General features: G+C 41.6%; 1 protein-coding gene and 1 non-coding gene across 3 annotated transcripts in view; both read right to left on the reverse strand.

Annotated features, from left to right (window-relative positions):
- The window catches only part of NONO (non-POU domain containing octamer binding), a gene marked incomplete at its 3' end in the record, with an annotated part of 17,508 nt that continues 6,024 nt past the window's right edge, over window positions 1-11,484 (reverse strand). For both annotated transcript variants that reach the window (XM_027770899.1, XM_006146153.3), the window contains 7 exon segments: window positions 1-55; window positions 367-451; window positions 794-990; window positions 1,175-1,270; window positions 2,251-2,552; window positions 3,799-3,992; window positions 8,063-8,222. In XM_027770899.1, the coding sequence (XP_027626700.1) occupies window positions 1-55; window positions 367-451; window positions 794-990; window positions 1,175-1,270; window positions 2,251-2,552; window positions 3,799-3,992; window positions 8,063-8,213 (1,080 nt within the window).
- LOC114007415 (U6 spliceosomal RNA) lies at window positions 1,673-1,779 on the reverse strand. The gene has a single exon (XR_003549045.1). It is a non-coding gene; the product is annotated as a U6 spliceosomal RNA (small nuclear RNA).

The raw sequence follows: 11,484 nt of genomic DNA on the forward strand, positions 1-11,484 counted from the left end.
TTCTTCCTGCTGCCGCCGCATCTCTTCCTCACGGCGCCGGCGCTCCTCCTCCTGTCTACAGTCACACCAAAGTATTTAAGACAGAGGCATTCCAGGATTTGAGAACTGTCTTAATAGCAGACCCAGGCAAGGATATTACCCTACTGAAAACTACTGTAGTTCACCAGTAAAATCACTACCAAGTGTGCCCAGCCCTAAGAGAACCGCCCAAAGAGACCTCATAACACTAGCACTCAGCTGCTTTTTCTTGAGTGCGACCTCAGATATTATTACAACCACAGGCAGCTAAAATTATGGTGGTAGGCAGCAGGAGTAAGACGTTACCTTTTGGAGTTGTCAGAGAACATGTCTGAGAAAAGGAGTTACCTGAGCTCCAGTTGCTTTCGTTTTTGCACCTCTTGGTTGTGCAGCTCTTCCATCCTCCGAAGTTCTTCTTGGCGCCTCATCAAATCTAGAAAAACAACAGACCTATTACAAGTATTCTTTATTCTCTTCATGTTAGGCCCGATAATTTTCTGTAAATAAAGATCCACAAAGTAAAGAGGATATTATCCCTGACTGGCCATCCAAGGTGTCGAGATTCCAAAAGTGAAGTCAAACCTATCATTTCCTTCTTGACAGAATCCAGTATTCTCTGCCACATCTCCAAGCCCATTTGCCTACCAAGATCAACAAAATATTTCAGAGAATAAAAAGCAGACTTAGGTTTTTCTCTACTGAATGATACAAAGCAAAAACTTCTGGAAAAAAATCAGTTTTCCTTCTAGCTCAAAACCTTATAGAATATCCTCCCCCTGCCTCATTAGCAGGCCCTGGTGCTCATGGCGGGCAGCCTCCATCTCCATCTCCAGCTTCTCACGAGCCTCCTTGATGTTGCGGTCCACTTGGTCCTGCTGCTGCTTCTCCATCTCAATGAGTGCCTTCCAGCGCATGGCATACTCATACTCAAAGGACCCGGGCTGTGCAAATCTGGGTGGCTGCTCTCGCTCCCTATAGACAAAGTTCCTAGTTTACTAACTTTGTCCCCCAAATCCAAGCGTCACATTTTTTTCTGAGGGCCAAGATAATGACTGCCAATGAGCACACAGAGCAAAGCCCTGCCTCTTCACATAGCCCTCTAGGAGCTTCCTGAGGGAGACAAAGATCTAACAGAGACCCTATCAGGATCACATACTTGTGAAATTGCTGGTTCTTTATAACCAGCTTCTCTGGAAGTCCTTCTTCATCATCTAACTGGTCCATGGGCTCCACAGTCACAGGCCGAGGAAATCTGGAAGAAAGGAGGAAGTTTGGTGTTAATCAAATCATATCCTAGAGCAGGCTGCCTCTGGTACAATTAACTAGTATAGTTAGGGGTCAGGATTAGACAATAAAACATACTTCAAAAAAAAGGTTTTTTTAAATTTTTTTTTTATTCAATCTCTTAAAAATATGTAACACGGGACCAGCAGATGGCATAATGGCTATGTTGCTGGACTCCCATGCAGTTGACCGCGGCTTGAATCCCAGATCCAGAGGCGTACACTCACGCTGGGCACGTGTGTGTGTGCCCAAGATCCCGAGAGGAGAATGGAGGAGAAGGGATTGTGGCGTGACCATCCCCCTGGGGGGTGATTTCTCGCTTCCTGTCTTTCCAGCGAACACACACACCCTATAGAAAAATCTCTCCAAAACAAAAAAGTAATGCTTCATGAACTAGCAGGTCGTCCTTGCGCAGAGGCCATGCTAATCTTCTCTGTATTGTTCCGATTTTAGTATATGTGCTGCCAAAGCAAGCACCCAAGAGTTTTTTTAACACCAAACCCCAAGTAACCAAGTCCTTCAAATGGCATGGAGAATTTAGGGTTAAGTCCGGATGAAGTCGGGTTTCAGATTTCTGAATACAGCCTCAAAAAGATGTTCAAAGTAGTAGGTGCAATACTTGAGTACAACCCAAATATCTGATTATCTACAGAACTCCAGAAACAATCTGAAATAAATACTGAGAGATACAGCACACACAAAATAACTTTTTGGAGTTCTAAAACTTCAAAGGGAAGACTAAACACTGATTAAATGAATGAATTTATCAAAGCCTGAAAGGTTCTTTATTTAATCCCCATACCACTTCCATTAACTTAACATTACATTGAAAACACTACTAGAAAGCTACATTATCAAGTCTTTAAATGAACATAGGAATACAGCTACTAAAGACTAACTCTGTAGAAGGAATTAGCAACCTATTTCTGAAAATGATCTCTCACTTACGTGGTTAGCAGAAAGGAGCCTTCACTGCATCTGTCCAGAGCTTTTCGAGCAGCTGGCTTTCCTGAGAACTCAACAATGCCTTTTCCCGAGGGCCTTCCTCGATCATCCACAATGACTACAGCCCTTTCCACCTGGCCGAACACAGAAAAGGCTTCTTCCAACAGTTCGTTGGACACGTACTGAGGAAGGTTTCGGACTGTAAGGGATGCACTATGGCAGGCAAAGCGCACACGCAGCTGCTTTCCACGGAGTGGCATATTATCCAATTCTACTTTGGCAATCTCCGCTAGGGTTCGCGTTTCCTAGGAAGCAGAGAAAAATAAAGGAACTGAATTTAACAAAGAGCACCCAAAGGGCCACCGACAGTCTAAAGCCACAGAGTGCAGTATCAAAATGTCTCTAAGAAAAAACCTTGGCACTGAGCCAAGAAAGAAACATGGATAGAACTAGGAATTGAACTGCATGCTTCGGGTAACCCTAATTGCTCTGATGACCTCGCAATAAATCAGATGCAATTGGAAATTCTAGAAGTTAATTCCACTTACGTGATCATCATTTTCATTCTCCCCAGTGGCAACAGATTGCTCAGACAACAAAGACCACCCTAAAATGTATTCTTGTAATATAGCACCAGAATCTGACTAACCCATCTAGTGACCTTTTTGTCACATCATTTTCCTCACTTATAGAGAAAGAGAATGCTTAGAAATGTTTTCCCCTTGGAGGCAGCAGGTGGTGTGGTGGTTAAGGCCACGGGACTCCCATATGATGGACCCAGACATGGCAGCTTGCTTTCTCACTTTCCCTCTCTCTCGTTCTCTTGCTCTGTGCCTCTCTGGTCAAATTAAAATAAATCAATAAAGTTCAATAAAATATAATTCTTAAAAAGAAGTTTTCCCCTCATATTCTTTTCCTATATCAAACCACATTTAAAAATAAGATCTACACGGGACCAGCAGATGGCATACGGTTACACTGCTGGATTCCTATGTAGTCTACTGCGGTTCAAGTCCCAGACTCGGCAACTTAAACTCACGCCCAGTGCCATGTGCATGCATGCCCCAAATCCCTAGAAAACAGAGAAGGGACTGCGTCATGACCACTTCCCCCTTCCAGGGGATTTCTCACTTTCTGTCTGTCTCTCCAGCAAGCACATGTACTCTACAGCAAAAATCTCTCCTTCAAAAAATAAATAAGATCTACACTTCAAAGCTGAGCAATGAATATTAACAGGCTCACTGTACTATTCTGTTTACTTTTTTTATTTAAAATTTCCCAATTAAAACAAACAAGTTCCAAAGGGCACACTTTAGCTCCGGTATCCTAGACAAGCCTGTCTTGTCCTTAACACAACTTAAATGGAAAATAAATTAAATCTGCTTTAATCTTTATTTCATGAAAAACAGGAAAAAAAATTTAAATTAAAATTTAAAACTCATTGGCTTTTAACAGACTATAAGAATTATTTCCATGGCCTATATTTCCATATTCATCACTCTCCAGCTTTGCTACCTTTCACAGTACATGTCTCAGAGCTCAGTTACTTACCAAGCGGATAAAACCAAAGCCTTTGTCCTTATGAATGAAGACTTCACCTGCCTTCCCATATTTCTCAAATAGTTTCCTCATTTCCTCTTCAGTGATATCAGGAGGAAGATTGCCCACAAAGAGACGGCTACGCTGTGTGAAGGTCTTCTCTCCTGGTTTCCTAAAATTCTTCAGGTCAATAGTCAAACCTTCATCTGGAAAAAAAAAAAAAAAAAAAAAAAAAAAAAGACACACCATCACTTAGTAGATAGAGGAAAGACAATTACAGTCACATCCTCAAAGAGCTGTAACTGTTGCTAGGTTAGGAATTGTAACTGTTGTAGAGAAAGCAAACACTATTTCCAGTGCAAACTATCCACTAACCACTTATCAGTAAATCGCACCAGAGAATATGAAATGAGGGGCCAGCAGGTGACATGGTGGCTAGGGGCGCTGGATTCCCACATGACCAACCACGGTTGAGGTATTAAAAACCAGAAAATAGTAAAATTGAATAAAATCATTCCTAACAGCAAAAACACAAAACAAAACAAAAAACAAAAAGGGAACCAGCAGTTAGCATAATGGCTATGTCGCTGGACTCCCACATAGTCGACCGCAATTCACATCCCGGACCCGGTGGCTTAGAACTCACACCAGGTGCGTGCGTGTGCATGCCCAAGATCCCGAGAGGAGAATGGAGGAGAAGGGATTGCGGTGTGGCCATCTCCCCGGGGGGTGATTTCTCGCTTTCTGTCTCTATGTCTCTCTCTGTCTGTCTGGTGAGCGCACACACCCTACAGTGAAAATCCCCCCCCCCCAAAAAACCCCCCACCAAAACAAACCATGAAATCAGTTATGTGGAAATCAGGGGAGGTTTTTTTTTTTTTTGGGGGGGGGAGGTTTTCGCTAAAGGGCGCATGTGCTCGCCAGACAGACAGAGAGACAGAAAGCGAGAAATCACCCCCCAGGGGGGATGGCCACGCCGTAGTTATGTTGAGATCATGGGAGGCTTTTTTTTTTTTTTCTTGGAGAGGTTTTCGCTAAAGGGCGCATGTGCTCGCCAGACAGACAGAGAGACAGAAAGCGAGAAATCACCCCCCAGGGGGGATGGCCACGCCGTAATCTCTTCTCCTCCATTGTCCTCTTGGGATCTTGGGCACGCATGCACACGCGCTCAGCGTGAGTTTTAAGCCACTGGGTCCGGGACGCGAACCGCAGTCGACTATGTGGGAGTCCAGCGACATGGCCATTACGCTAACTGCTGGTCCCCCAGGCAAGCTTTTTGACAGCTCTACCATGGGCCTGGAGCCAAGCCCGAATAAACCAGAGAAAGACCAATACAGGAGGAGATGACCAAAAATAAAATTAAGCAATTCAATAAGCAAGGCACAGAAAAATAAATACTACACATTTTTTTTCATTACGCAGAAGCTAAAAAAGTTCAGTCTCATGGAAGTAGAGAGAACAGTGGTTAGTAGAAGGTGGGAAGGGTGGAAGAGAAAGGGGGATTGGGAGAGCTTGGCTTACAAACACAAAATTACAACTAGATAGGAAAAATCCATTTTAGAACACTGTAGGGCAACTAAATTAAAAATTATGTAGTTAAAAAAAAGTTAGAAGAAAGGATTTTGAGAGCCAACAGATGGCTATGTGATGGTTAAGGCAGGTGGATTCCACATGACCAACTTTGCAGTTTGAGTCCTAGACTTGGTGGTTCGAAAAACATGGGGAAGGGAGGTGCCCAGCAGGTGGCAGGGTGGTTAGGGATGCTGGACTCCCATGTAGTAGATCATAGTTAAAGTCCCAGACCTAGCAGCTTTCTTTCTCTCGTCAAATTAAAAGAAATAAATACATAAAATCAATAAAGTTAAAAAAAAATCAATAAAGTTAAATAAAATAATTCTTTAAAAAAACAAAAAAATACTGGGCATGTGTGCAAGCCCACCCAAAATTCTGAAAGGAGAAAAAAGGATTGAAGCATTACACCACATGCATCAAAATATATTATACCCCATAAATAGGTACAATTACTTCCCACGAAGATATTCAAGGAGCCCTATGTTACAAGACATCAACTTTATTTTATTTATTTATTTTTTTTTGCTTTTTTAGATTTTTTTTTTTTTTTGGTTATAAGGTACATGTGCTCGCTGGAATCCCTTCTCCTCTACTCTCCTCTTGGGATTTTTGGGCATGCACACACATGTATGTACATGTACCTGGCATGTTTTTCAAGCTTCTAGTCAGAGACTCAAACCACAGAGTCAGCCATGTGGGATCCAGTGCCTTAACCACCACACTACCTGCTGGCTCATACAAGGTCAAATTTTAAAATTTAAAATGTAATTGCTCCTGGGACCAGGTACTGGAAGTCGTAGTGAAACCGGATCTGCATGGGAAAAGTACTAAGCTCATATCTCAGGATCTTCCTGAGCATGTCTGGTATGAGTTTATCGGCACAAAGGTGCTTATGATCCAGGCCATGTGAGACTATGGATGGATTGTGGTGTGAAGACCCTGCTGGAAGTGCTTATTTCTGTTTCTATCTGTGTTTCTCAGTCCTGGATATTTTTTTTAAAAACTGCTCCATTGGGACCAGCAGTTGGCGTAATGGCTATGTCGCTGGGCTCCCATGTAGTCAACCACGGTCCAAGTCCCGGACCTGGTGGCTTAAACGTATGCCAGGAGCATGTGCATGCGTGCCCAAGATCCCAAGAGGAGAATGGAGGAGAAGGGACTGCGGTGTGGCCATCTCTCCTGGGGTAGGGGGTGGGGTGATTTCTCGCCTTCTGTCTCTCTTTCTGGCAAGCACACATGCCCTGTAGCAAGAACCTCTCAAAAAAACAAACAAAAAACAAAAAAATAACAACAAAAAACTGCTCCATTTTCCTAATCTCTCACTAATCTTCATAACCTTAACAGTTCCCAGGTATTCAGGCTTGGGACAATGAAAGGAAAAGGGTTAAAAAAGAGAATTCATGTAAAAAAAAGGTATTCTTTAATTTTATTTACCACTAGTATTATTGTTTAATTTGCTACAGGGCATGTACACTCATGAGAGAGAGAGAAAGCAAGCTATAAGGTCTGTGACTCAAACCATGGTTGGCCATGTGGGAGTCCAGCACCTTAACTACCATGCCGCCTGCTGGCCCCAGAAAGAGTATTCTTGATAGAATCCTCTAGAAACAGAGTTGTAAATTGGCTGTAATATTTATTAGAGGCGCATAACAAGCACTCAAAATTTACTAAATGAACATAAATATACATTTAAATATTCTGATTAAAAATGCACTGGTGCTAGGTCAGCAGGTAGTATGGTGGTGAAGGCGTTGGACTCCCACATGTCTGACAGTGAGTCAAGTTCCAGACCTAGCAGCTTGCTTTCTCACTTTGTCTCTCTCTCTGGTCAAATAATATAAATAATAAATAATTATTTAAAGAGGGGGGAGGGGATGGCAGGTCAGACAGTGGCCTGGTGGTGAGAGTAGATCCTGCATGAACAACAGAGTTTAGTTCCAGACCTAGTGCCTTGCAAAACATGTCAGTTGTGTATGCATACATGTCCCAAATCCTGGGAGGAGAATGGATATAAGAGAAGATATTATGGAGTGGCTATCCCCTCTACTACAGGAAGATTTTATTACACCCCCCAAGTTCATGTGCCCTATAGCAAAAACTAAGAGGGACCGACTGGCAGATGGCATGGTGGTTAAAGGCGCTGGATTCCCACACAGCCAACTGCATTTCAAGTCTTAGACCTGATGGCTTGCTTTCTTGCTATCCCTTTCTCTCTCTTTCTCTGGTCATATTAAAAAAAAAATACTAATAACAAACAGAGTTAAATAAATAATTCTTAAAACAAAACCGTAAGAAACAAAAAAAAAAAAAAAAAAAGAAAAAAGGATTGGCATCAGGTTAAAAGTATAATACTCAGTACCAACTTCTCCATTAAATTTTAAAGACTTATTCCATATTCTCTTCTAACCACTAGTCATCTGATGAGTACCTGTAAAGAACCGGACTGAGGTAAAACATTCAGACATCTGTTCAGCAGTGAAATGTGCTAACAGCAGAACAACCTGTACTCATTAGCTGTCATCCCTGTCTGTTCCTTGGTTTCAGTGAAATGAGTCTTTTTCCATCATAAGAGGTAAATAGGGATAAAAATGAAGGAGTGCCATAAAGGCCTATTCCGTTATAATCCCAAGAGATTAATCTAAAATCCAAGAAATCATTCCCAAGAGGGAATCTATTTTTACTTCATCACCTAGCATCTACTTACTTTGGCTGCTGGCCTGTTGCCCATTTGCAGGTATGGGTGGTGGCGGTGGCTGTTGCTGCTGCTGCTGATGGTGCTGCTGGTGGTGATGCTGATGATGCTTCCTTGGAGTATGGTTTTGTTTCTCCAAATTAAAGGTCTTACTGCTCTGCATTTTTGCACCCTAAAAAGAACAGGTAAACTGTCAAATATATCCAACACTGAAGTCAAGTTCCTGATGACTTACATGTCATTCATCACCTTTGGCATCATGGCTTTTTACCGGATCGAAGCAACTGGTTACTTTGAACAACTATGTCAAAACAATACAATTCAAAACTTTAAAAACAACAACCAGGCATTAGCAGTTACAACTACATAGAAACTAGACAAGTACTGGATGAGAACAGCTTGTACTAGAATGACTTAAGGAACCTTCCAGACTGATATTCTGCACAGTAATAGGAAACTACTTTCTGAAACGAATCAAATCCCCCCTAAATTGACCCTATCACATATTAAAATACATTTTAAAAACACAATGATTGAAACAGATTATACTTATCACAAGAACTAACAAAACCCCATTCTTTGCTGGTACCTAGTACAGTCTTAGCCCACCATAAATACTATGGAATATATCATAGTATGGGAAATATAGTATGGGCCAAGGGGATAGATACACTTACGTTTGAATCATGGTCCTAATACTAGTTATATACCACTTAGTAAACTAATTCTGTATTCATTTTTTCAGCTGTTATAAAAAGGAAACAAAGGGCCAGCTAATGGCATTATGATTAAGGCAGCTGGATCTCACATGGCCAACCGCAGTTCAAGTCCCAGTGCTGTTGGCTTGCTTTCTCTCTCATTCTGTCCCTCTCTAGTCAAATTTAAATAAATAAATCAAGTTAAATAAAATAATTTAAAAAATTAAAAAAAGAAATCATGCCAGGCACAAGTACAGGCATGCCCAAGTCCCAAAAGGAGAAATGGAGTACAACATGATCATTTCCGATGAAGGGTACTTTCTCACTTTTCCTCCCTCTCCCTCCCTCCCTCCCTCTTTCTCTCTCTCTCTCTCTCCAGAGTGTACATGCCCTCTAGCAAATATAAAGAGGGGAAGGGGGAGATAAAATATGTTTGTCAAGGTGGCTATGAAGATTAATAAATATATGAAAACATTAGCTTGAATTGGGTATATAGTGAGCACTCAATAGTTATTAATCATGACAGAAAGACTGACCACCAAAACAATAAAAGAAACAAAATGCAAAAGATGAACATACAATCAAAACATGTTAAATTCTGAGGCTAGCCAGTGGTGTGGAGGTTAAGGCTGCTGGATCCCAGGTGGCCAATTGCGCAATTCATGTCCTGGACCCTGTGGCTTGAAAACATGCCCATGGAGCCAGCAAAATGGCGTAACAGTTCCGTCACTGGACTCCCAGATGGCCAGCTGCAGAGACCCGGGTCCAGTGCTTCAAAATCATGCCAGGCATAAGTGCCCAAGATCCTAGGAGAATAGAGTGGCCATCCCCGGGGGAGGAAGGGGACTTTTTACTTTCCCTCTTTCTGTTTCTCCCTCTCAGGGAAGCAAATGTGCCCTAAGGCAAAAAACTCTACTAAAAAAAAAGGAAAGAAATACGTGCATGTATGCCCAAAATCCCAAGAGGAGAATGGAGAAGGGACCGCAGAGTAGCCACTTGCCCTTGGGGGTGACTTCTCACTTTATCTTTCTCTGGCAAGTACACATATCCTACAGCAAAACATAAAATTTTCTAACTGGGGACAGCAGGTGGCATGGTAGTTAAAGGTGCTGGTCTCCCACATGATCAATCATGGTTTGAGTCCCAGACCTGGTGGTTTGTTTTCTTGCTTTCTCTCTCTGGTCAAATTTAAATGAAATAAAAAATTATTTCAAAATATTTTTTTTCTAACTAAAAAGATCAATAAACTAAGCACTGCTTTCTTCATTTAAGATTTGTTCTCCAGTAAATGAATTAAAAGGGGAAAGTCAATCCTAAATCTAGTACCCATAACACAACTCTCTAATCAAAATTTAATTGAAAATACAGAAAAGGACTTTTTCATGAATACTTTCAATACCTGAAAGTATTGCTAGCATTATACGATCCCTTTAAGGTAGAGAAAATTGTATTTCTCAGATGAAGGAAATATGACAAAGGCTTGTCATATTTTAGATGAGGGGTATATAGGAAACTTTCATATCAACAAAAAATTTCCTAATACATTTTATACCGTATTCCACCAATACTGAAAATATCAAAACAATTATTAAATTCTGTATCCAAAAGTTGTTTAAAAGAGGATAATAGCTATCAAGGTGTTCATATTCTCGAACTCAGAAATGCTGCTTCCTAGAAATTTTTCCTAATGAAAGATCTTTAAAAAGAATTATTTTATTTAACTTTATTTATTTAAATTTTACCAGAGAGGGACAGAGCAAGCGAGAGAGAGAGAGAGAGACAGACAGACAGACAGACAGAGAGAAGGGGAAAGCAAGAAAGCTAGTCACTAGGTCCAGGACTTGAACCATAGCCAGCCATGTGGGAGTTCAGCATATCCTTAACCACGCCACCTGTCGATCCCAAAGATCTTTTTATTTTTAAGAGAGATTTTTGCTATGAGCTCCCCGAAGAGACAGAAAAAAAAAAAAATCAATCACTCCCCCAGGGGGGTGGCCATGCAGCGACATGGCAGTCCCTTCTCCTCCATTGTCCTCTTGGGATTTTGGGCATGCATGCTCACATGCTCAGTTTGAATTCTGAGCTGTTGGGTCAGGGACTCCAACTGCAGTCAAGTATGTGGGAGTCCAGCGACATAACCATTACGCCATCTGCTGATCCTCTTAAGAAAATACTTTTAAATAAAAAATTACATCCATGAAAATGTTCACTGCAATGGCCTTTACAGCAACAAACAATAAAAATGTCTTAAATACCCAAAATTAGGGGAATTACTTATTAAATTATGGTATGCCTATACAATGAAATGTTACATAGCATCAAAAATTATTAAGACCAGGGTCAGCAGGTGGCACAGTGGTTAAGATGCTGGACTCCCACACGCGACCACAATTCAAGTCCGAGACCTGGCAGTGTGAAAATCATGCCAGGCTCATGTACGTGTATGCCCAAAATCCCAAGAGAATGCAAAAGGGACTGTGGTATGACCATCTTCCTGGGGGGAGATTTCTCACTTTCCCTCTCTGTGTCTCTCTCCAGTGAGTGCACATGCCCTATGGCTTAAAAACAAACAAACAAACAAACAAACAAAAAACCTTACATTAAAAAAAAAAAAAAGTGGGAACCAGCAGTTAGCGTAATGGCTATGGCGCTGGATTCCCACGTAGTCGACCGCGGTTCGTGTCCCGGACCCGGTGGCTTAAAACTCACGCCAGGCGCGTGTGCATGTGTGCCCAA

This window comes from Tupaia chinensis, unplaced genomic scaffold, assembly GCF_000334495.1.
Source record: "Tupaia chinensis unplaced genomic scaffold, TupChi_1.0 Scaffold000165_2, whole genome shotgun sequence".
Classification (NCBI taxonomy): Eukaryota; Metazoa; Chordata; class Mammalia; order Scandentia; family Tupaiidae; genus Tupaia; species Tupaia belangeri.